General features: G+C 35.4%; 1 protein-coding gene across 2 annotated transcripts in view; it reads right to left on the bottom strand.

Moving 5' to 3' along the window:
- Positions 1-27,410, bottom strand: part of SMCHD1 (structural maintenance of chromosomes flexible hinge domain containing 1) — a 158,691-nt gene that overhangs the window by 123,023 nt on the left and 8,258 nt on the right. The window contains exons 2-8 of one of the 2 annotated variants that reach the window (XM_030335646.1): positions 25,963-26,038; positions 24,701-24,862; positions 20,054-20,136; positions 19,266-19,396; positions 5,429-5,543; positions 5,189-5,308; positions 427-593 (exon numbers count right to left, since the gene is read on the bottom strand). In XM_030335646.1, coding sequence (XP_030191506.1) covers positions 427-593; positions 5,189-5,308; positions 5,429-5,543; positions 19,266-19,396; positions 20,054-20,136; positions 24,701-24,862; positions 25,963-26,038 — 854 coding nt within the window. Of the gene's footprint in view, positions 1-426; positions 594-5,188; positions 5,326-5,428; positions 5,544-19,265; positions 19,397-20,053; positions 20,137-24,700; positions 24,863-25,962; positions 26,039-27,410 lie in introns of those variants that run through there. The other variant, XM_030335647.1, reaches the window with a different exon arrangement.

Below are 27,410 nucleotides of genomic sequence, written 5' to 3'. Positions count from 1 at the left end.
GCATCTATTATTTAACAGGAAACACTAGGGATATAGTAGTACATAAAAAAGATTCCAATGGGGAAGGCAGACAAAAAAGTAAAAAAAAAAAATACATGGTACGGAAGATTATGATAGGTGCTACAGAAAAGAACCACACAAGGGGAATATGAAAGTGATGGTGCTGAATTTGATATAAGTTCCTAAGTTTATTTTAAATTTTATGACAGGTCTCAAAAGCCTGTCCTTCAAATAATGACCAACATATTGCAAGTCATCAATATTTATTTACAGAATAGAGAAGTATTTTAATGCCAAGATCAGAGCACTAGTTACTGTACTGAAGGGAAGGAAATGAGGCACAAAACACACAGCAAAGAGGTTTTTGATGTATCTGTAATATTTTGTCTTAAAAAAGTAGTAACATGTCCTCAAATAATTACTTACGCTAACTGTCTTGTCCAAAGAAGAAAATAATTTTTCAAGTACTGTATGTGTTCTGGTTGTACTCCTGTGATAACCACAGCAGTAAAGCTATCTTTTTCTTTCTCCTCTAAGATAAGATGATGTAGAAATCTTTCATCATCATTTGTAATGTGAACAGAATCAGATGGCTAGGAGAGTGAATATAAATACAATAGGTTAGATACACTTAATTGTAATAAACAAATAACATTTACATTGACTTTTAATATGATTCGCTTGGATAGTTTCATAAACAGGCTTCAAAAAACTTTTGAAGGAAAATGGCCCAATACAAATCAGCTGAGTATGTGACAATGCTGTGAGAGCAGGATAGCTTTAACATAAATTGCTAATGTGGCATATATACAGGAGTACCCTATACCATAATGCTAAACCAATTGTAGAATCATAAAAGAAAAGGTAAAACAACAACAACAAATAATGAGTTTAAAAATGCTGAAAAAAAAACTAAGGACACTTACCCTAGGGTGGAAAGAATTCTTCCTTGAGATACCTACCACTTAAATTGGTCAGGACAAATGCCCAGCTCTCCATGTTCAAGAAAACTGGGATGCAGCCTGAACCCAGCTGGCTTAGCCCAAAGGAACTGTGTTTAAAAGGGAGTAAAATCATCCTGTGCCCTAGTCCAGTTTCAGAGAGTATCTATAGCTTGCTCAGAAGCAAAGTGGGGAGGGGGAAAGAACGGGTAGTGTTTGAGGGTAAGAATTACAAATGTCTCGTTTTTACAGTTAGTCTCTATGTGTTAAAATTACATGTATATACATACATACACTATGTATGTTGCTATATACATAAAAGCTTGTAAGGATACACGCTGAACTATTACATCTAGGAAACTGTTTTTTTTAATAAGCATATATTACTACAGCACATTAAGTAAATAAAAACAAGCCCTCTAAGGGTGCCAGAGATGGTTAAGCATCTGACTCTTGATTTCAGCTTAAGTCATGATCTTGCAGTGTTGAGATCAAGCCCCCCATCAGACTCCTTGCTGAATGCGGAGCCTGCTTAGGATTCTCTCTTTCCCTCACTCTCTGCCCCTCCCCTACTTGGGCACATGCACGCACCCTCTATCTCTCTTGCTCAAAAAAATAAACACTCAAACAAACCAACCCTCCAAAACCATTCCAATGCATCGCTACACACTAATACTACAGCTACAACATATAGTATACAAATAACATTTTATACCCTTTGAGAGCTTAGTGGATTAGTTTGGGTTTACTAATGATGTGGGTTCATTACCAAATATTTATCAAGCACCTTCTAAGTCCTATGACTCAATATAGGCACAAGGAAGATAAGAGTTAACTAAGACAGTGCCCCTCCTCCCTATAAATTCCATCTAATAGATGAGAAACAAATGATTACAAAACAATATGCCATTATAAAGATATGAACCAAGAGCTACAGAATTAAAAAGAGTGTGGCATTTTCCCAGAAGATTAGAACATTCCAGCCCCATGAGAATATGAAGGATTTGAGAGTATAAGGCAAACAAGGTAGTTTGAAGTATATATTAAATATATGATGAAAGATGAGGCTGGAAAGGCTGAAAGAAGCAGTGAATATGGATGGAAGAGAGGGTAGATGAAAAACTATTTTAAAAGTCAGAACTGAATGGTGAATGATTAACAAGGATTACACAATTACTAACTACTCTGGCCAAGGGATACTGTTAATTGAAAAGGGTAGAGGAAAGGTGAAGATAAACAAAGAATAGGGAAAGATGTAGATAATAATCTGATTTCAGAGGTACCAAAAGTGAGTTCTTTATGGAACATCTGGAAGGACATCTACCTGAAATTGGAAATGAGTATACCAGATATAATCAGTTGGTATTCAGCACCAATTCATCCCACCTTTTGTTGTCCCTTCCTGGGCTGCAGAGAATGCAAAACCAAAAGTCTACCTTTCAGCCTCCCTTACATTTTAGGTTGTGGATGCGAATTCGGTTTCATCAATTAGATGTAGTAGCCAAAGATTTAGAAGAGGAAAATGACTCAAAGCCCATTTCCTGAGATGTCTTGAACGTTTTCTGTTATCATGCAAGGTACTGAAAGACCAATATTCAAGTTCTGGCTTCAAGTGTTAGCACTGATACAGCACGGGTTATAGCCAGAAGGTCTGTGTTTTGGTGTTGGGAGCAATTGTGGCAGCAAGACCTTTCCAACACCTGGATCACAGATAAGGCAGGGTGTTTCTAAATTCCAGATCCAGTGGTGGTCCTCCAGCTACCTTATTATAGCAGATGTTACAGCATGCCTTGAAGGTCACTTCAGAGTGTCCCAATAGCTTTCTATGAGGCTCAGCCAAGAGCCCACTCCTAGCGCTTTCAATAATCATGCAAACATCAAATTCCTTTTATTAAATCCTTTTCTGTTTGAAGAGCCTACAATGATTTATTTCCTCAATGGAGTCCAGCCTGATTCAGTGTCTCAATCTTAAGAGAAAAGTCTTGACAAATACAGATTTAAGAACTGTTAGTATTAAGTAGCATATATATTGCCTCCTAGAAAAAGCAAGACTCCTGGTTGTACATCAAGAGCCACCAACTCTGTACACATTGTAATAACTGTGTGTAAAAGTTGGAGAAGCCAAATAGTAGGCTGGAAAAGATTGTCCAGAAAAAAAAAAAAGGACCAAGGGCCTACCAGTAGCCATGAAACCTATGTTAGGACAAATTAAGCACAAAATCACAGGAAAAAGTGGCAGAAATGATGATCCAAGAGACATTAGTTCTATCCAAGCTTTATCATACCTATACAGTTTTAAAAATCACTTGAATTCTGAACTCCTATTTTCCACCAGTTTTAACACAGCATAATATTTCCACAAATATACTTTACAGGGCTTTGTGATGGTAACATAAGATGAGAAAGATGGAATATCAGTATGTAAATATAATATGATATATAAATTGTGTAATAAATACAACAAACTTAAAAAGGGGAAAAGAGGGATGAGCAAAATGAAGAAATTTCCTAAACAGAGGAGAATGTTAAGTTATACAGAAAATAAAGGTGGCTTGAAAGTATTAAAAAAAAAATCAGCCCATTTATAAAGAAAAGGTATTACTTTCACCTGTCAAATTGCCAGCATTTTACTGCCTTCCCCTCCACTCCACTTTTTAAAAATAAGGAAATTATCAGATAGGCCCTTCCACATACTGTTTTGGGGAGTATATTAGATGTGGGTTTAACCTTCTAGAAGAGCAATTTTGTAATACACACCATGAACATTTAAAAACTTTAAATTCATTGTCATAACTATTAAAATTCTAATAGCTATATGAAGAAAAAACTGCAAAGACATTCATGGCAGTGTATTTATAATAAAATCCTTTAAATACAGTAAATGCTCAACAGAATAGTCAAATTATAACACATTCAGACAAAACACCATGAAGGTATTAAAAATGTGTGTGTACTAGGGCACCTGAGTGGTTCAGTTAGTTAAGCATCCAACTTTGGCTCAAGTCATGATCTCACAGTTCATGGGTTCGAGCCCCATGTCAGGCTCTGTGCTGACAGCTCAGAGCCTGGAGCCTGCTTCAAGTTCTGTCTCTCCCACTCTCTCTGCCCCTCCCCTGCTCACATGCTGTCTGTCTGTCTCTCTCTCTCTCTCTCTCTCAAAAGTGAATGAACATTAAAAAAAAATAATAAAAAGTGTGTGGTACAGCAAAATATTTTATAAAATGGAGAAATACTCAAAATGTTAAAAAAAAATGTGTGCTCAAAACTGTTATATAAAAAAAAATTAAGTAGATGAAGGGGATTAAGAGTATACTTTCCCCTTCCAACTCAAGATGCTAATAAGGAGGTTTTATTCTTAATTCCAGTGTTATTTACAGTGTTATATTAGTTTCAATAAGTGTACTCTTGATGAGCAATGAGTAATATACAGAATTGTTGAATCACTGTATTGCACACCAAAACTAATGTACAACACTGTGTAACACTGGAATTAAAATTTAAAAATACCAAAAAAAAAAAAAAAAAAAACCCAAAAAACAAAAAAAAAAAAAAAACCCTATAAAATAAAAAAGACTAGAAATTCAACTAGATATTTTTTTCTGGAATCTGAGCACATTTTTATTTGTACTTTTCTATAAATTTTTTATAACTTGTTTTAGAATAAGAAAAGACTTAAGAAGCTCAAACTTTAAAGATTTTAAAACAATTTCAAAATATTTCAAGTGGAGAAAAGTTGAATAATACAATACTATGAACTCACCACCAAGACTCAAATTCATTAATATTCTGCTCATTAAAATTAGAATATGAATGCAAATTTCTAACAAAAGTAAATCACTCATTTATTTCTCTGGAGCTCCAATTTCCTAAAAGCTTATTTCCCTATACTATAAGTGTTTTCTACTCTAAGTCTGAAACTGTTAGACAAAAAAAGATTTAAAAAATCAATCTCAGTGTAAGGGAAAAAGTTTATAATTATATGATCAATTTCCAAGGAAGTTTACTCAGCTTTATGAGACATCTTATTGCATTGAAGATTTCCAGCCTGAGAAAGCATGTATATGGTCACTTTTGCTATTCACAAGACTAAAGCAAAAAGAAGAAAAAGTAATGGAATTTGAAAATTCCATACCTTCAAGTTTTTAAAGCAATAGCTAAGTATCTTAGCTAGAAATTGAAAAAAAAAGTACTTTCTCTATCTGTCCAATTTAACAACTTTATAATTAATGAGTTAAAATGTATCATACCTTTCTGTTTCTAATATATCCACTATATATTGCCTCTTTATTTTTCTCCTTCTTCTCAAAATCTTCTTTCGAAAGCACAAGTTCATGAACATCTTGGGAATCTGCAGGTTTGCTTATCATCTGTTAAATATTAAAGACTACTTTAAAAATTCCTAAAAGTTAAACTAATTAGTAATTTAGACAGAATCAACCTCCAAGTATTTTAATCAACTCTCATTTAAAAGAAATCTTTTTACTTACTCTGGCTGATTGTCCAACAAAGAAAACAGCCTGCTTGCCCCCAACACCAAAATAGGAAATATCACTATTTAAACTGCGTGGCACTGGTACTGGACGAACATATCCTGAATGATCACTAAAATAAAACATTAATGCAGTGACTTTAAACAAGCTACTTAGATGCCAAAGGAAATTGTTAAAGCACTTTTATTAAGTGTTAATAAAATGATCCCCAAGCTAGACAACACCCCCATTCAAGGTAAAAGAATCAGAGCCCAAAGTCAAGATAAATAGTCCACTGGTTCTCAAAATGTATTCCCCAGACCAGCTATATCAGCATCACCTGGAAACTCAAAAAATGCACCTTCTTGGGCCCACCCTACTAAATCATAAACTCTCTTAGCAAACAAGACTAAATAAATATCTGTATCCTTACATATCCTACTGCCCCTAGAATTGTCCCTTCAAATTTGTTTACTGCTTCTAAACTTGTAAAAATAATTTCTGAATAATGGGAATTATAGCAAAAACATTTATTTCCTAGTAACATGACACAAAAGAACCTCTTATGGCACCATAACAACACTCTGGAGAGTAAGCATCCCTGGGTTCTCAAAATAAAGGCTAGGTATCAAGGGACACCATTTCCCAATATCAGATACAAACAATTGGGGGTGAGGCTACAACCCCTATTACACTCAATGGAAAAGCTAAAGATCAGCTAGAAAGAGAAAATACAAAGACAGCATTCAAAGAACTTACCCATAAGAAATAAAGAAAAGGAACAGAAAATATCAAAGTAGGTATAAAAGACATACGTTTCCAAAGTAGGAAACTATCTCACTACACTACAAGCATAGTTCTAGAAAGAGGAAAAAATGGAAAAGGCTACAAATAATGTCTGACAAAAGCTGGGGAGTCAGGAAATGGGAAGCAGTTGCGAAAACACACAAATTTTCAGCTATAAGAAAAATAAGGTCTGAGGATCTAATCACTAACACTACTGTATGTATAACTGAAATGTGCTAAGAGAATAAAATTTAAAAATCCTCTTCTCTGCCTTTCAATTGAGGTTTTAGACCAATTACATTACTGTGACTATTGGTATGTTTTGATTTAAACTTAACTGTCTTTTTTTTTTTAATTTTTTTTTTCTTCTGCGTTAAGAGGGAAAAAAAAAGAAGTATGTAAGGTGATGAATGTGTGAATTAAACAGAGGGAAGGACTCCTGTTTAAAGGAAAATAACGAGGGCACCTGGGTGGCTTAGTCGGTTAAGCATCTGACTCTTGGTCCTGATCTCACAGTTCATGTGATCGAGCCCCATGTTGGGTTCTGTGCTGAAAGCACGGAGCCTGCTTAGGATTTTCTCCCTCCCTCCCACTCTGCTCCTTCCCCGTTCATGCATGTTCTCGGTCTCTCAAAATAAATAACTTAAAAAATAAAAATAAAGGAAAATAAAAATAATACAATTCAATATTTAATATATATCAACAGAAACTTTGTAAAAACAAAACATCAAGACAGTAAATGGCATGGGGGTACCTGGCTCAGTTGGTTAAGCATCCAACTTCAGGTAATGAATTCAGGTAATGAATTTAAGCCCTGTGCTGGGCTCTGTGCTGACAGCTCAGAACTGGGAGCCTGCTTTGGATTCTGTGTCACCCTCTCTCTCTGTCACTCCCCTGCTCACACTCTGTCTCTTTCTCTCAAAATAATTAATACTAAATAAATTTTAAGACAGTAAATGGCACAGGTATTACTGCTGTGGTATGCTAATACTGTATGTAAGTAGTATATTATTACTTGATATAGACTGTGACAAATTGAAGATACATACTTTGAATGCTAACATTATCAATACAACAAGGGTAGCAAATAATAAGCCAACAAAGGAAATAAAATACTCATTTTAAAATACACACAAAATACTCATTTTAAAATAAGGCAGAAGAAAAAAGAAAAACGGGAACAACAACAACAAAAAAACATAATGAAAAAAACAAATAACAAAGACCGCAGAGTTTAAATCAAAACATCCCAATAATCACAGTAATGTAACTGGTCTGAAACCTCAATTCAAAGGCAGCGATTGTGTAATTTTAAGACACAACTATATTCTATCTTAAGGAAACTATTTTTTTTTCTAGAAACTCTCTAAATATAAAGTGTCAATAGGTTAAAAAGTTGGAAAAAAAGTTACCATCAACACAAATGTAAAAGCTGGAGTAGCTACAGTAACATCAAAGCAAGCTGATAAGGAGTATCACCAGGAAACGATCAAAAAAAAAAAAAAAAAAGGCAAGAACAATGAAACAAATACATAGATAAATAGGTCTTCATTCTCCTCTTGAGTTTTTATTTTATTTTATTTTTTTTTTAATTTTTTTTTCAACGTTTTTATTTATTTTTGGGACAGAGAGAGAAAGAGCATGAACGGGGGAGGGGCAGAGAGAGAGGGAGACACAGAATCGGAAACAGGCTCCAGGCTCCGAGCCATCAGCCCAGAGCCTGACGCGGGGCTCGAACTCATGGACCGCAAGATCGTGACCTGGCTGAAGTCGGACGCTCAACCGACTGCGCCACCCAGGCGCCCCTCCTCTTGAGTTTTTAAATTATATTAGTCTGATGAAATCAAAATAACACCGTTTGATATGGTTCTCAATGTACATGGAGGTAAAACTTAAGAAAACTCAATAATAAATGAGAGAGTGAGGGGACCTAAATAATTTACTAAAATTTCTAAAATTCACTTTAAGTGGTAAAATATCCTTACTAGTACAATGTAATGTTATGTATGTATACAGTATTCCTCAGAACCACTAAAAAATAAAACCAAAACTATAGTCAAAATCACTTTATAAAAATAGCAAAATACAGAAAAGTATGTTGAGTAACCCATAAAAAGGCCAGAAAAATGAAAAATAAAAGGAATAGAGAAGCTATACAAGACATACTTAAGTCCTGACATATATATCAAGAACTATAGTAAATGTGACAATACAAATACACTAAATAAAATGAATAAAAAAGTGACCCAAGTATATATTGTCTACAAGAATTTCCAATATAATGATACAGGTAGGTTAAAAGAAAATGGGTAAGAAAAGGCATACCAGGAAAACATGAATGAAAAGAAAGCTAAAGAATATCACATAAAATATACTTCAGAACAAGAAAATTATCAAGGACAGAGTAGCATTACAGAATAATAAAAGGATCCACTTACCAAGAATGCATAACAATTCTCTAACTGCGTATACATAAAATAACACAAGTTCAAAAAACATAGAGCAGAAATTAAGAAGTGAAAAAAGAAACACACCTGTAAATAAGTGGGGGACTTCAAAATTCCAGCAAGGATATAAAAGAATATCCCAGCAAGGATATAAAACCATCAAGGATATAAAAGAAGTAAACAATATCAACGAATGGAATCAAATTGACATTTACAGAACACTCCTCCCAACAACAGCAGAATATATATTCTTTTCAAGGACACAGAAAATTCCCCCAAATAGATCATATTCTGGAGCACAAAATAAATCTCAACAAATTTAAATAGAGTGTATAGAGAATATTTCCTCTGACTATAATAAAACCAAACTAGACATCAACATAAAGAGGAAAATATGTTAAGAACACGTGGAAACTGAACAACACATTCCTCAATCTATGGATCAAAGAGCAAATTACAAAGGAAATAAAAAATACACCAAACTGTAGGACAATGAATATACACCATTATCAAAACTTGTGGGATGTAGTGAAAATAGTTCTTAAAGATTTGTAGCACAAAATCATCATCTTAGAAAAATCTCAAATCAATCATCTAAGATTCCACACCTCAAGAGAAAAATTTTTTTTAATTTATCAAAGCACACATTATTTCTTTGAAAACATTACCAATAAATATACACTACTACACTTGAAAATGTAATGAAATGGACTAATTCCTAGTAAAATATAACTTACCAAAACTAAGTCAGTAATTGCCTAAATATTCTAACTATATTTAAAAAATCAAAGCAATAGTAAAAAATTCCTCCCACCAAAACAACAGACTCAAATGGCTTCGTATGTGAGTTTCAAAACCCAAACTTTCAAAAGAAAAAAAAAAACCCTCAAACTTACATAAGTGATGGAAGTATAAATAAATACAATCACTCTGGAAAACAATTTACTACCTTGTACATTGGAACTTTTATCTTTTAACCCACAAATTTCCTTCTAGGTATCTAAGAACTTACGTAGACTTGGACTAGCAAATACATATGTAACGTTATACACACACATAAACACTTATAAGTAAGATAGTAATGCTTATAATGCCAAATGTGGCATGGGGAGCCAAATGCCCACTGACTGGAGACTGGATAAATACAGTGCAATTTTAAGTATGCACAAAAGAATATTATATGGTTATGAAAAAGAAAAAACTACAGACCCACACAAAGACGAAATCTAAGTAACCTAATATTAAGTGAAAATACAAGTCCCTTATAGAACAACATATCGTATGACTATCCTTTTTTGCAGCATCAAAAAACAAGCAAAGTTAGATTTTTTAAATATAAGGAAATAAGGGGGCACCTGCATGGCTCAGTTGGTTAAGCATCCCGAATCTCAGTATCGACTCAGGTCATGAGCTCACAATTTGATTTGTGAGATCAAGCCCCGTGTTGCACACAGCAAAGCCTCCCCTGCTGGGGATATTTTCTCTCTCTCTCTCTCTCTCTCTCTCTCTCTCTCTCTCTCTCTCTCAATCTGTCCCTCCCCTCCCCTCTCTCAAAATAAACATTTAAAAACAAAAATAAGGAGGAGTGCCTGGGTGGCTCAGGCCTGGGTGGCTATGTGCTGACAACTCAGAGTTGGATCCTACCTCAGATTCTGTGTCTCCCTCTCTCTCTGCGCCTCCCCTGCTCACGCTCTGTCTCTCAAAAATAAACATTAAAAAAAATTTTGTTTTTAATAAAAAATAAAATATTTTGCTCAAATAAGGAAATAAGAAAAACAATTCAAGATAGTTAACTGTGATGGAGAGGAAAAAAAACAGAACAAGGGAGGAACACACAGATTTAAGTTACAGAAACTGTGCTACTTACTGGTTTGGGTGGTAAATTCTGGTTATTCGGCTTATTAAATTTTTCAATAAACCTTAAAAATACAATGCCTGAATTGATAAATTGTTATAAACCAAAAACTGTAATTAATTAAATTCTATGAACCTAATGTATTAAAAAAAAAAAAAAGTAGGGACACCTGGGTGGCTCAGCCAGTTAAGCAACTGACTCTTGATACTGGCTCAGCTCATGATTCCAAGGTTGTGAGATCGAGCTGCCCCCCCCACCCCTACAAACAAAGTAAATGGTTTCTTTTTTTAAATTTTTTTTTTTTCAACGTTTATTTATTTTTGGGACAGAGAGAGACAGAGCATGAACGGGGGAGGGGCAGAGAGAGAGGGAGACACAGAATCGGAAACAGGCTTCAGGCTCTGAGCCATCAGCCCAGAGCCTGACGCGGGGCTCGAACTCACGGACCGCGAGATCGTGACCTGGCTGAAGTCGGACGCTTAACCGACTGCGCCACCCAGGCGCCCCATAAGACTTTAATTATTATGGCAATGCTTCTAGGAAACAACCTGAAAATACCCCCCAATATTATCTTAAAAACATATACGGGAAATACACAAAAGCTTAGAGAGAGATGGGCTCAGAGATTAAACACACACATACTTAGACTGATTCAAAACTAAGAATTCTAGTCACTGACAGTGAATGGACATAATCACCAGGAATTAAGTCTACCTTTCAACCCAAACCATCTATGCAAATCTAACCTAGGCAAAAACCCTATCATAGCAAATAAGGTTAAGAACACAAATGTCTAGGTTTCAGACTTGTGTAAATAAGTCCAGAAAATTTCCTTTATCTACACTCAAGGGTTATATAAACATCCCTTCATGAAGGTAAGTACAAGAGAAAGATAATCTAAGACCCTATAAAAATTTTTGCATCACAGAAGCACTCCTCTAGAGAATTTAGAAAGATCCCTCAGGAATAACATATCACAGTCCAAAAAAATTTCAAAAAACATTCATATTCTTGATACAATGTAAAAGGACACTGTATCTTTTTGATATATTAGTACTGTATTTATTAAAAGAGAGAAAAAAATATGCAAGAAATCACAGAAGGTGTTGAAAGTAAAAAAAAAAGGAACAAGAAAGAGAATAAAATTAGTAAAAGAAACTAAAATATAAGTGGTTGCCAGGAAATAGGGTAGAGTGACTACATATGTGTATTTATATCTATCTTGAATCTATCAAAGGGAATAATCCCACAATAAAGAAAGCTTTACCTCCAATAAAACTGACAAATGGCCACAGATCCTTATTAGAGTTTCTGGAATAAATCTATGCAACACAATGAAACTAACCCAATTAAAGTAGGATGCCTAAATGTTACATAATCATTCTCTGAATTCAAGTAACAAATACCAGAAAGTAAAAGTTCATCTAAATTTGCAGAAAAGTACTGAAGACGAACTTCTTCTTTAGCAAAATTAGGGAAAATCCTGTTGAGGGTCCATTTCTACAACCTAAAAAAAAATGGCATGGGAAATAAGCTATGTGGCATACTATTTTTATTAAAAAAAAAAAAAAAAGGCTACCTAAGTTGAGGACCTTTCAGTGGCTGAGCAGGAGGTAGCACTGATTCAACACACATCTGGATTATGACCACACAGCAATTATGTTCTAGGTATCTAATTGAACTTCTTTTAAAAAAATTTTTTTTAATGTTTTTTATGAGAGAGAGCATATGCACTAGCAGGGGAGGGGCAGAGAGAGATGGAGCACCAGCAGGAGCAGGGCAGAGAGAGACAAAGACAGAGAATCCAAAGTGGGCTCTGCACTGATAGTCCTGTGAGAGGCTTGAACTCAAGAACCGTGAGATCATGACCTGAGCCAAAGTCAGGTGCTTAACCAACTGAGCCATGCAAGCACCCCTCTTTTTTTTTTTTTTAAACGTTTGTTTATTTTTGAGAGAAAGAGCGCGAGCAGGGGAGGGGCAGGGAAAGAAGAAGACACAGAATCTGAAGCAGGCTCCAGGCTCTGAGCTGTTGGCACAGAGCATGATGCAGGGCTCAAACTCACAAACTGCGAGATCATGACCTGAGCTGAAGTCGACACTCGACCAACGGAGTCACCTAGGCACCCCGAATTTAACTTCTAAGGCAATGATTATAATAATGCCTGAGTGATGAGCCAATTTTCTAAGTTCATGTAATGTTCTACATGTTATTAGAGGTTTGAATTACACAGGTGAATGCATTTGTCAAAAGTCGGCTAACAGAGTGAGCACTTCCATAATGGTAGAGTAAGGACCTAAGAAAACTCACTCATTGATAAAAGCAATGAGAACATCTGCAAACATTGTCAAAAATCAACATTTTCAGAATAAGTATTAACCAAAGGCTTGAACAATCCAAGGAGTGTTTATTCAAGACACACAGTTGAATCTCAGAACAGTGAGCTCTGTGATGTTTTAACATGCCCTATCCCACTTCCGGCCTCACCAGCTCCACAGAAGCCTTGAAAACTGATAGCCTTACAATAACAGTGAAAACCAGCTACCCAGGAGTCACTGGAGCAAGTTTGGAGTTCCCCTAAAGCCCCTTTCCCATAGAACTGCCATTATTAGATTTGTCTGACAGTTCCCAAGGAATCTCCACTCGTAGGGTTTGCCTTTATTTGACCCAACTCAGAACCTGCTCACTGTGAACCACTTTTCCCTCAGTCATGTGTCAAAAACTTATCAATGGTAATTATTTATGATCACAGCTGAGGAACGCAATGAAAACAACTGGGAGGAAATAAGAACCTGGCCAAAAACTGACAAAGAAAAGCTGGAGAATGAGAGGTCCATAGTGGGTTTTAAAAGCTGCAACATATTCATGAGAATAGAGAAGAAGGGCATACTCATATGCAGGGCTAGCCACATGCTCAAGAAAGCCCTAAGCTTTCATTTCTGGCTGACTTTGAGGTTCTGTGCAAGCAAGAAGTAAAGACAAAGGCAGAGTTTTAAACTTCCTACCAGAGCATTAAAGACATACTCCAATATGCAAACAAAATGCACTGGCAAAAGCTCGGAAGACTTAATGGTTCCAGACATTTAGGGAAATGTCCAATCACTAGCTAGCAACACAAGATAAAGAATACAGATTTTACAAAATTAGTTTAGAGGGGAAACTATAAAAATAACAAAAAAAACCAGAAGCAATAATTTCCAGAGTTGCAACACTATATTACTTAAAATGTCTTATTCTCAACAAAAAATTGTAAACTGGGGCGCCTGGGTGGCTCAGTAGGTTGGGTGGCCAACTTTGGTTCAGTTCGTGATCTCACAGTTCCTGAGTTCGAGCCCCGCATTGGGCTCTGTGTTGACAGCTCAGAGCCTGGAACCTGCTTTGGATTCTGTGCCTCCCCCCTCTCTGTTCCTCCTCTACAGACACACACACACACACACACACACACACACTCTCTCTCTCTCTCTCTCTCTCTAGCTCACTCAAAAATGATAAACATTAAAAATAGTTTTAAAAAAAGAAAAAAATTATAAGCCATGCCAAATTAAAGTATAGTCCACACACAGGAAAAATAGCAGTAAGAAGAAACTGTCTCAGAGAAAGCCCAGACACTAGACTTACTAGACAAAGATTTAAATCAGTTATTTTATTTTTTAAATACTTATTTATTTTGAGGGGCAGGGCAGAAAGGGAGAAAGAGAATCCCAAGCAGGCTCCACGTTGTCAGCAAAGAACCGGATGTGGGGCTTGATCTCACAAACCATGAGACCATGACCTGAGCCAAAACCGAGAGTAGGATGCTTAACCAACTGAGCCACCCAGGAGCCCTTAAATCAGCTATTTTAAAGTGCATTACATGAACAGAAATCATAAAGTAAATAGTGAAGTATGAGCACAGTGTTTCACCAAATAAACAACAGAGGCAGAAATTATTTTTTTAAAAAGAACCAAATAAAAGTTCTGCAATTTAAAAAAATTCAGTTAAGTGGCTCACTAGCAGATCTGAGTTGGCAGAACAAAGAATCAGTGAACTTAAAGGCAGGTCAACTGAGATTACTTAGTCTGAGGAACAAAAAGAATAAAAGAAAAATGAACACAATCTCAGAAACCTACAGGACACCATCAAGCATATCAATATATGGATAATAAGAGCCACAGAGAAGAAAGATTTGAAGAAATAATGGCCAAATACTTCCACAAATGTGATGAAAAACATTAATCTACAAATCTAAGAAGTTCAAACACCAAGTAGAAGGAACTCAAAAGACCCAAACCTAGATACATCAGTATCAAACTATTAAAAGCCAGAAAAAAAAAAAAAAAATCTTGAAAGCAAACAGAAGAGATTAGTCACACACAAGGGATATGCAATAAGATTAACAGCTGATTCTTCATCAGAAACTATGGAACCAAAGGCAGTAGGTGAACATGTTCAAAGCATTAAAAGAAAAAAACTCAACTTTCAAAAATAAAGGAAGGTTAAGACAGTCCCAGATAAACAAAAACTGAGGGAATTTGTTGCTAGTAGATCTGCCCAAAATAGTTACTAAAGATGATGCTTTTTACATCCTTTCTGATTTTTCCCCCTTCTGATTTAAAAGATAACTGCATAAAGCAGTAACTATAAAATTATGTTGATGCAATTATGATGTATAAAGATGTCACTTATATAAAAATAACAACACAAAGGAGGAGGAGGAGAATAAAGCCATATAGAAGCAAATTTTTTGTATATTCCAGACAGTAAATTGCTATTAATCCAAACTGGATTGTAAGATGTTAATTGTAATCCCTACAAAAACAACTAAAAATTAGACTAACAACTACTGAAAGCACATTAACGATTGCTAAGAGTGAGGGAGATGGTGAGGGGACACACAAGTGACTACCATGAGTAAAGGTTTCTTTTCTTTTGGAGTGATGAAAACGTTCTGAATTAGTGGTGATGATGCACAACTTTGTGACTATACTCAAAACTACTAAATTGTACACTTTAATATGGTGAATTTTATGGTATGTAAATTATAGAACCATAAAAAAAAAAAGAAATCCAATGAAAAGCTTAAGACAGATGTGAGCATTTCACTGCATATAAATTTTACCTCAAAAGAAACAGAATCTAGTAATGGTATCAATGCTTTAAGCATTAGGAAAAAGTTTACAGATATCTGCAATTTATTTTGAATTAAATTTTAAAACCTGAACTGAAGATCAGTAGGATAGACTAGTGGGAAAGCAACAATCAATGGTAGAAAATAGGTATGAGACGGGCACTGAGGAGGACATTTGTTGGGATAAGCACTGGGTGTTGTATGGAAGCCAATTTGACAATAAATTATATTTAAAAAAAAAAAAAAAGAATGTAGGTATGAATATCTGGGTTATCACTGTAGAATTTCAACTTTTCTGTATGACAATGTTCATAAACTGCTGAGGAAAAGAATAGTACTGACGAAACACTCAGATCCAGGTTTTGAACCTTTCTACAACTAGTCTGAACTCCACAAAAAACTAGTATTGTTAAAGACATATATATGACAAATTATTGTAAAGGAGAACATAGAGACATAACAAAGGGGAAAAACTTGAATATGAACATTATATATTTTGAATCAATGATAAATTTCTTGGGTGTGATAATGGTATTATCATTATGAGAATATCCCTGTGAAAGAGATACTTGCTGCAGTATTTAGTAGTGAAATTTCATAAAGAATCTAATTTTTAAAACGATTTAGGAAGGGAATGTGAGTATGCATATAGACAGAAGATAACAAATGTGACAAAGTGTTATTTAGCAAATAAATCTAGGTGAAAGATACGTGCATGCTAATACTGCTCTTTCAACCTGTTAGCTTTAACTTTTTCAAAATAAAAAGGGTGGGTGGAAGAGGAGTACCAAGGTTGAGCAAGAGTTATAAAGAATTTTGGCAAGTAACAACTCTCACCTCATCTCCCTCTATTCTCCCCTCCATATACTGTGGTCTAATCACACTTGTCTCCTTGCTCTGTCCCAATCAAAACAAGCTGATAATACTTTCAAGGTCTTTGTCTTTGCTGGTATTCTTTCTACTTGGAATATTCTTCCCCCAGATCTTCACTTGGCTATTTTCTTTTAATCATTCAAGCCTCAACCAATGTAATCTCAAAGAGGCCCTCTTATCTAATGATTTTAACGTAAGAGATGCCCATCAGGCTCTAACACATCACCTGATTTTTTTTTTTTTTTTTAACGTTTATTTGAGACAGAGAGAGACAGAGCATGAACGGGGGAGGGTCAGAGAGAGGGAGACACAGAATCTGAAACAGGCTCCAGGCTCTGAGCTGACAGCACAGAGCCCGACGCGGGGCTCGAACTCACGGACCATGAAATCATGACCTGAGCCGAAGTCGGACGCTTAACCGACTGAGCCACCCAGGCGCCCCTGTTTTTTTTTTTTTAATGTTTATTCATTTATTTTGACAGAGAGCAAGAGTGAACGAGGGAGAAACAGAGAGAGAATGAGAGAGAGAATCCCAAGCAGGTTCTATGCTCAGCTTGGAGCCCAATGAGGCATTCTATCCCACGAACCGTGAGATCATGACCTGAGCTGAAGTCAAGAGTTGGATGCTTAACGGACTGAGCCACCCAGGCGCCTCTCTCCCCACCAATATTTTCTTAACAGCAATAATCCATGACTGGAATGCTTATAAATTTTTTGTGTGTTTTACTTCTGTTTTTCTCTCTACAACATAACCTACAGGCCTAGAGAGTCAGTTGTTTTATATTTTAGGCTGTCCTTCCTTGTCTTCCATAGCCTGTGTCCTATGACATCCACTCTTGTAGCCAGTAAAAACTAAACTGGAAATAGTAAAGCAACTGATAATCTTCTTCTACAAGAGCAGAAGCTAGGGGAATAAGCTTTGTTAACATCCGATGTTAACAAAAATCAGAGTGGGTGGGTCAAGGGACCGATATTAGACTCAAAGACTATGAGTGTATAGTAGCTACAACAACTGATTGTTTAGTGATACCTAAAATGCTAGGACCAAAACCAGCAACAGTTAGCTTTCTACCAAAAAATAAAATGTCTTGGGGTGCCTGGGTGGTTCAGTTGGTTGAGCGTGTCCGGCTCCTGATTTCAGCTCAGGTCATGATCTCATGACTTGTGAGATCGAGCCCCATGTCAGGTTCCACGCTGAGCATGAAGGCTGCCTGGGATTCTCTCTCTCCCTCTCCACTACTCACACTCTCTCAAAATAAATAAATGACTGTTAAAAATTTTAAATTTCCCTAACGTTTGACTTAAGTTTAAAAGTTTACATTGTGCTAAGACCTAGAGAAAAATGAGAGTCCATCCATGTTCCATGAATCCAGGTAAAATTTAATCTAACACTATAGTTTCTACTCTTCCATTTGATTTAAATGACATTTTTCTACCTTTTTTGCCCAATCTACTATTTGTCCTCCTTTCCCTTATACCTAATATTTCTATTGCATGCTAAATTCTATCCTTACATTATAAAAGACCATGGTCTTTGCCTTCTCTGTGGATACTTTATAAATCCTTGAAATGACATGTACTCATGAATATAATGAAAAAGAATGGTTGTAGAAAAGTCTGAGGGTAACAGTGAGAAAGTAGTAACTAAAATGATAGCTTATAGAGCTTGTATTTACTCATTGCTTACCATAAACCAAGCTCTAAGGATTTTACAGTGTACTAACTCACTTGGTTTTCACAAAACCTCATGAGGTATTATCCACATTTTACACATATGTAAACTGAAACCCAAAGAAGTAAAATACCTTGACCAATGTCATGCAACTATTAAGGCTAGATTCAAACCAAGCCAAATGATTTCTGAGACTTTCTTCACTATATGGCCTCTAACCATGACACTGTAAGTGTGTACAAATTTGATAAAAATTCTGTGGGTGCTGAAATTTCAGAAACAAGAAGGCAAATATGCGAACTATATTAATTTTTAACAATGTTAAGATTAATCCCTAAATTTGACTGATTCTCCTTGACATGACAAAAAGAAAAAAACAGAACACGAACAAACATTACTTAAAAATAATAATAACAACAACAACAGATTCTTCCCAAGTGTGCTACCTGAAGTACACAACATAGCTGAAAATACCAAAAGACTTGTGGGTCACAGTTCTTACTAGAATTCAGCTAATATCCCAAAGACCTAAATCTTTATAACCCTGACAACTTCTAGTATATTTTGTTTCCCCTATAACATTCTCATTCAGGATATTTTCTATAAGCATATTCTGATACAAAACTCTTGACTAGACACTATTCACTAACAGCTGTGAATGTTTTATTAACCAGAGACCTGTCAAGTAGAGCAATGGTGGACTCAACAGAACTAAATGTGGTTCATTAGACACTCTGTAAATCACATCGGGTGATTTCTAAAGCCTAGTTTAAAACCATCCTACTGCTCTAGAGACCACAAAGCTCTCATTAAAATTTAGTAAGGAAAGGGTGAAAGGTCCAAAGTACTTAATATATCATAATAGCTTCTACGTATCTTAGGAAATGCAAAAATATTTCTTCAGTGGAAGGGCAAAATATTATGTAATTTTGACTATTTCTAAGTACTGATAATAAAAACTCAATAATATAAAAATCTAAGTATATATGCTGACAATATATATGCTGATAATGTCAAAACCTCCAATGTACCACATTTAACTAAAGACATATTAGAGTTCCCATCCTTATTAAAATTCCCAGCTCCCCATCAAAAAAGTGAGTAAGGTTTTCTAACCTTTCAAAGTCACCTTGTCTTGTAAATTTTGACAACCTATACACGGCCCAGTTGTTAAGCTGTTTAGAGGTCATTCCTCTTCCATTATCTATTACTGCAACAGCAGGTTTTCCTTGTGTTTCATCAAAAAGCTATGAAATAAGTTCACAAAGACAGGAAAAGTCAAATCAATATTAAAAATATAAAAAGTTAAACATTAAAGTAGTAATTCAATGGGCTCATTCACACATTGCTGGTGGAAGTGTAAATGTATTACAACTTTCTAAAAGATACTTCAGCTATATAAATCAAAGGCCTTAGAATTCTTCGTGTCCTTTAATCCAGAAATTCCATACCTCAGAATTTAGCTTAAGGAACTAGATACATGTACAAAGACCTATCAATCATGCCAGCATTCCTCACAATGGCAAAAATACAGAAAAAAATCTAAATGTTCAACAATAGTAGATTACATAATTTATCATATAACCAATAAATGAAACTATAACAACATTATACTGCAGAATATTCATATGACAAATGTCTACAACGTACTGTCAAGGGAAAGTAGAAGATCACAAAAAACAAAATGTAAGCTATGATCACACATACACACACATATATATATATATACATACATACATATATGCATAGAAAAAAGGGCACATAAAAAATTTTAACAATGAAGAGACATCAAATAATTATTTCTACTTTTAGTTTTTGACCTTATTTTCTAATTTTTCTACAATGAACTTACGGTACTTCTATAAAAGGAAAAGTAAAATTTCTTTATAATATTATTTTCTTACCAATTTGATCTGTATTCTTCTAATACCAGTGTTTCGAGAAGTAGCAGACAATGAATTGTCAATTAATTCGGCAAGAGCAAATGCTGGAAGAGAATGAGAAGACATCACTGCTTAACTTTTCCCTCCCAAATACTTCATTTAAAAGTACAAAGTAAAAGAAACTCTGAAGTACCTTAAGCCATCACTTTTATTTTCCAAAGAGCTAGAATTAAAGTATTATCCTGATCCTAATGATATAATACATAATAAAGGCATCATCACCAATCACCACCGCATAAAAAAGCAGTCATCACCCAGTACTTGTAAGGCACTAAACGGCATGAGTCAGCCAGCCATGATTCCTGGCTTCAAGGAGTTTATAATCTAAAGACAGACATACAGACATAGAAGACAAACAGAAGACCATAACCATAAAATCAAATACTAGTTCGTGGTATGTAATACATCATGCACAAGTCAAAAGTAAACACATTTAGAGATGAAGGGGCAAATCTAAAGCAACTATAAAAGTGTCTATTAAGAACTAATTTAGATATGGAAATCTTGTAACTAACAGCAACTTGTCAAATGGCAGAACATGTCTGTTTAACAGAGAACTGCTAATTATTTTCTACAACAACCAAGCTGATATTCAACTTCTTAACGGCTCACTATTATCACCTAATATTCTCTTTTCTTCAAGGTCACTATTAAAACTATTTTCCACTTTTATTTCCTTAATTAAAAAGGGCAACATACCAAATTTATGTCTCTTACTTTCCCTGAAGCATAACCCAACACTATAAATTAATCCACAGAGTAGCACCCCAGCAAGCATTCCAAAGTCTAAACACTTACAGAATGGCTATGTTTATAAACTACAAAGAAGTTACCACAAATCAGATTACATATAAGGATCTGGCCAATGGTAATGTCTAGAAAATGGAGGAGGAACATTGTAAGAAATGGGAGGAAAAGAAAGAATTAAGAGAAATTTGGAGGGAAGAATTTGGTATCTGCAGAAATATGAATGAACAAAGGAAAAAAATTCAAGATGGTTTTGAGTCTTTGCTCTAGAAGACTTGATAAATGGTCATATTTACCAGTAAGGAAAAATTTAGAGGGGAAGGAAAACAATCATTCCATTTTAGCTGCAATGCCCCACCACTACTACATCAAATTCAGTGAGTAGAGGTGGCCCATAGGGAGCTAGAACAGATACTTGAGAGAATAAAAACAGCCAGAGGTAAGGATTTTTGCTTCACTGACAGAACAGTTAAGGCTTGGATCACTTAAGAGAAAAGTATAAACAAAGAGCAGCATGACTTGAAGAAATATCCACTATATGGTCAAGGATAGTAAGAAGCACCACCAAAGGCCAATGAAACAAAAGGAGGGAAAGACCTAGGAATGTAAAGTCACAGTAATCAAAGCAAGAACTTAAACAGGGAGACTTTCTTTTTCATATGACAGCAGGAATGATGACTAGCACAACTAATCTGGAAGGCAATTAAATTTATATCAAATCTTGAAAATGAACTACCTATTCACTCTATAATTATATATTTAGAAATCTATCTCCAGAGAAAGAATTACAAGTTCATTCAATATGCAAGTATTTAAACACTTACTATTTTCAGCCATTATTCTAGGGATAGAACAAAACAGACAAGAGTCCTAATCTTGTGGAGTTAACATTCTAATTAAAAGATGGAAGAATCAGGGCGCCTGAGTGGCTCAGTTGGTTAAGCATCTGACTTCAGCTCAGGTCATGATCTCACTCCTGGTGAATTCAAGCCCCACATTAGGCTCTGTGCTGACACCTCAGAGCCTGAAGCCTGTTTTGGATTCTGTCTTCCTGTCTCTCTGCCCCTCCCCTGCTCACCCTCTCTGTCTCAAAAATAAACAAACATTAAAATTTTTTTTTAAAAGATGGAAAATGATGAGAGAGATGGAAAATGTAATATAATCATAATCATGTTAGAAAGTTGTATACGTGATGGAGAAAAGAAAGAGCAAAGAGACTAACAGTAAAGGCACAAAGGAAACACAGTTGCAATCTTAAGCAGGTTAATTTTTGTTAAGAAGGTAATAAACAAAACTTCAAAGAGGTGAGGCAACGAGACAGGGCCTATCTGGACAAAGAGTATTACAGGCAGAAGGCCCTAAGCTAAGTATAGAGCTAGAACTGGGGTAAAACGAACAAGCAAAAAGAAGAGTTGAGACAAAGGCAGAGAACTCACAAAGCAGAGCTACAAAGGCCATATAGATGATTAAAAAGACTTCGGCTTTTATTCTCAGTGAAATGGGGAACCATCAGTGTTTTCAGCAGAAGAGTAACACAATCTGACTTCTCAAACCTTACGTGGACAGGCATGAAAAGATAGAAATGAATTAAGAGTTCACTATATAATCTAGGTGATGATTCCTCGAGATCAGGTTTAAAGAAACAGAAACTGTCATTTCTAGATACACACTGAGGATAGCGCCAACAGAACTTTCTGACAGACTGAATGAAAGATCAATTTGATTTTTGGCCTAAGCAACTAAAAAAACAGTGATAATCAATTTGGATGGGAAAATTATGTGTAGTTAGGATTCATTGATCAGATCAGGGCTCCCATCTTAGGTTTTCTAGCGGAGATAACATATGGGCAGCTGCACAGACAAAACTGGGATTCAGGAGAGAAGTCTGACATTATTATCAATATTTAACTAAAAACTACCATTTCTATCACCTCCATTTAGGAGTCACTGCCATAAAGATGGTATTTAGAACAGTGACATTGGATAGGATGACTAAATAAGATAAGGAACCAAGGAACTAAGCCCTGAGGCACTTCAAGATTAAGAAGGTTGAGGAGGGAGGTCAATTATATCTCAATTAAAGAAAAAAAGAAAAAGAAGAAAAAAAGAAGATGGAGAGAGAAGACTACAGAGAAGACAGTGAGGTAGAAACAAAATAGAGTATGGTTTCTCAAAAGTTAAGTGAAGATTATTTTATCAAGGAGGAAGAAGTGATAAACTGTCAATGCCTTGAGTAAAATGGGAACTGAAAACTGATCATTGGATTTAGTCACTGGAGACTTTCAAAGTGTAAGTACAGGGGCAACTGGGTGGCTCAGTCAGTTGAGCATATAACTCCTGATTTCAGCTCAGGCCATGGCCCCAGGGTTGTGGGATCAAACTCCCTGTTGGGCTCCTCACTGAGCATGGAGCCTGTTTAAGATACTCTCTACCACTCTCCCCTGGCTCGCACTCTCTTTAAAAAAAAAAATACAAGAGAGTGAAAAGGAGAGAATGGGAAGAGGAGCGACACTACTGACAGTAAATACAGTCAACTCTTTTAAGGAGTTTTGCTGTAAACTGGAACAAAAACTGGGCAGTAGCTGGTGTAAGTAAGTATGATGTTTTTAAGATGGGAGAAATAAGATGGTAGCTTTCTTGTATATAATGAACATCAGAGGTAATAAATATAACGGTTAGGAGTTCAAGTTCGGTAGTTCTTCCTCTGCTAGGGTTCAAATCCTGGCTCCAACACTTACTAGTAGGGTGGCCTTTGTCAAACTACCTAAAATCTCTTAGCCTCAGTTTCTTCTGCAAAGTAGGGTCATTACCTAACATTAACTACTACATGGGATTAAGGATTAAATGAGATAATGTTCATAAAGCATTTGGCACAGAGCCTGCCACTGCAGCTGACAGGAGTAATACCAGTACTTCAGGTGAGGATGTGTACAAAGATTTAGACAAAAGAATATTCAGTCATGTGTAACATAAAAAAGACTAAAAATGTCTAACAGTAGAACACTGTTCAAAGAAATTTATGTAAATAATGTATAAACATTAAAAACAAATATACACCGACATATTTATTAAACATGTTCATTTTATTTTAAACAAAAAAGTAGATTAAAGAAGTATGCACCATATAAAACCACTAAAAAAGTTATGAAAGGGTCGGAAATGATAAACACCAAAGTGTAAGTGGTAGTTATATCTGTGTGATAGAGATATGATGTTCTCTATGTTCTTTTTACTTATCTATGTATTCTAATTTCCTACAAACTATAATGCATACAATGAGAAAAATATTTTTAATAAGTTTATAATGAATATCTAAGTAGTACTGAACACACTGGCAGGATCCAGACAGAAAAGACTCTCTAAATCAACTGATTTATATAAAGGTCATTAGCAAACAATCCAAAGGTAGGATAAAAAGTAGTGAGAAGTAATGGTAGAAAGAAACAAGAAATGCAGACCAGACCAAAAACCACTTACTTGTGCAGTTCAGGTATACAAATTTGTAACATAAAAAAAAAATTTTCTCAATTAGGAGAGGTCTACAGGAAGCCAGGAAGAATAAATCAGAGTATACAAGAGATGGAAAGATATGTAGGTACAATATTTCTTATTCGTTAAAGTGGAAGAAATTGTAATACTAACTAGATTAGTTTTAAAAGAGAGGTATCTTTACTCTGAAGACTTAGATAGAAAAAGAAACATATTGTGATGAAGAGGTTGAAGCAAGGAAGTTCACAATGACCAGTCATATCTTCTAGTAAAGTAGAAATAGAATTTTTAAAAAGTGAAGGAATGCAACATGTGGTCAAGGGATAAAGTATAGTAATAGTTTGTCAAAATTAGTACAGATGTAATACTTACGCAAAGGATTTTGTCCTTCACTTGCGTAATATTCATACATGCCACTTTTAACCAGTGTGTCATAGTGAGGTAGGAAGTCAATTCGTTCTTTTGTAGCTGTAAGTAGTAACTGATTGACTGACTGTAGCAGGTATAGAGTGACTCCATCTTTAACAGTGTCATCTGTAATTAAGAAGTAATAACTTAAGTGCTACACTAGTATCAGAAACACAATGAATTTATAATTCTGAATATGCAAATTATATCTATAAGATATCTTTAGAGATGGTACAGGCAAACCCTCACACAATGGATCTATCTATAAATTCAGTTGTGTTTTATTAAGGATAGTACAGTGGAATTGGCCCAAATATTTCCACTCATCTAAAACACTCAATTCTTAATAAGTTAAACTATCACAGGAAATCAGACAAAGAACTAAATTCAAAAGTAATCAAGCACATTGGGCGCCTGGGTGGCGCAGTCGGTTGGGCGTCCGACTTCAGCCAGGTCACGATCTCGCGGTCCGTGAGTTCGAGCCCTGCGTCGGGCTCTGGGCTGATGGCTCGGAGCCTGGAGCCTGTTTCCGATTCTGTGTCTCCCTCTCTCTCCACCCCTCCCCCGTTCATGCTCTGTCTCTCTCTGTCCCAAAAATAAATAAACGTTGGAAAAAAAAATTAAAAAAAAAAAAGTAATCAAGCACAAAAACTGGCAGGTCCTGGAATTTAATTGGATAAAAAAAAAAAAAAGATAGTGGGGGACACCTGTGTGGCTCAGTCAGTTAAGCGTCCGACTTCAGCTCAGGTCATGATCTCACGGTTCGGGAGTTTGAGCCCCGCATCTGGCTCTGTGCTGACAGTACAGAGCCTGGAGCCTGCTTTGGATTCTGTGTCTCCCTCTCTTTGCCCCTTCCCCACTCACACTCTGTCTCTCTCTCAAAAATAAACAAACATTAAAAAAATTAAAAAAAAAAAAAAGACAGTGGAAGAATCTAAGTTGGTGAGAATTAACTTCTTGAGGGCCCATGTAAAAGAAATGTGGCCAAGTATCACACAACATCTCATCTTCTGCAGCTGTAAATGACAACTATTTTTCTATAATCTTGTTTGAAAAATATGACCTCTACACAAACTGTGCACATATAATCAGTTTCCCCCTCCACTCCACGAAAGTAACCAAAATTATCAATAATTTTAGATGTTTATCTGTGTAATAAAATAGTTACTGCCCTATAATATACTAGAATATACTAAATATAAAAGCATCAATTAAACACTGCTTACCAAAATTATCACAGGTAATTTCTTTCCTACTTGTTGTTGTAATAACAAATTTCTCTTCAGGTGAAATGCCAAGTGTCTATCCAAAATAATAGGAATAAAATCAATTATTACACAAAGGAAATAAATACATCATTCAAGTTCATAAGAATATGAAAATATTGATAGTATATCATAACCCTGTAACAATTACTGTATTTGCCTAAGAAATGTAAGTCTTGATATTTAAAAATTTTTCCTCTGCATAATTAGGACAGCTCTACCTATTAATTACCTATTTGCTTAACAAGGTTGTTTTTTCTTCTACTGGCATATAAAGCCACCTAGGAACATGATGATTAGACGAAATATTTCAAAAGAGTTTTAATATGAGCAGGGCCTCCTAGGCAAAAGGCATGCTATTTCATGTCAACACATAAGTAAACTCATTTGAAGCAAAGCATTAACACTTATGCTCATATAGATTAAATACTTAAACACACGAAAAGTACTAGAAAAAAGGAGAAGTTAATATTTATAACACAGAGGTAAGAATAGCCATGCTATGCAGGATTTTCTGTATTAAAGAATCTCTTTAATCTATTATAACCCCTTCCAAAAGAGTAACTTTAAAAAATTAAGGCTAATTATAAATTCTGAGAGGGAATTCCAACAGGAGACAAAGAGCATCCTTAGGAAACCAAAAGCCTTCCTGAAACAAGACGAAGATCAACAAAGAGAAAAGAACAAAAAACCACGATCAAAAGGAAAAAATACAAATGAATGACCAATGAACATACAAAAAATAGACATTTTACAACTGATCAAAAAATGACAGTAAGAAAAATGAGTTAACATTTCCATTAAAATTTTACATATCTTTACAATTAAAAGACATATGCTCTTTCTAAAATTAAACAATACAACAATGTATAGTTAAGTGGAAAGAATGACCTCTGCTTTGAGTAATGATGGACTAATCTTAGACCAACTTTGCCACCGGGGTGGGACGGACAACTAGACTGATGATACTCACTCAAATCTTCAATAGCGATACTAAACCCTTATTGGTTCCCACTGAAACTTGTTAAAGCACCAACTCCTTACTCTAAACACTGACTAAAGGGAAAAAATAAAGGGGCGCCTGGGTAGCACAGTTGGTTGAGTACTCTAGATCTCAGCTCAGGTCATGATCTCATAGCTCCTGAGTTCCAGCCCCTTGTAGGGCTCTGTGTTGATGGCATGGAGCCTGCTTGGGATTCTGTTTCTTCTCTCTGCCCTTCCCCGCTTGTGTGCTCTCATGCACTCTCTCTCAAAATAATTAAACTTAAAAAGACATTAAGGGAAAAAACACAGCATTTATCCTGCCTTTTTGGTACCAACTGTATTTAGGGGTAACCAAAGAGCTCTAATTGATGAGGCAAAGTTGTTATTTAGAGAATTCCAGCTAATAAATACAGGAGGAATGGCAA

This window comes from Lynx canadensis, chromosome D3, assembly GCF_007474595.2.
Source record: "Lynx canadensis isolate LIC74 chromosome D3, mLynCan4.pri.v2, whole genome shotgun sequence".
Classification (NCBI taxonomy): Eukaryota; Metazoa; Chordata; class Mammalia; order Carnivora; family Felidae; genus Lynx; species Lynx canadensis.
Note: the sequence above shows the minus strand (reverse complement) of the source record. Positions and strands in the feature narration are given on the sequence as shown.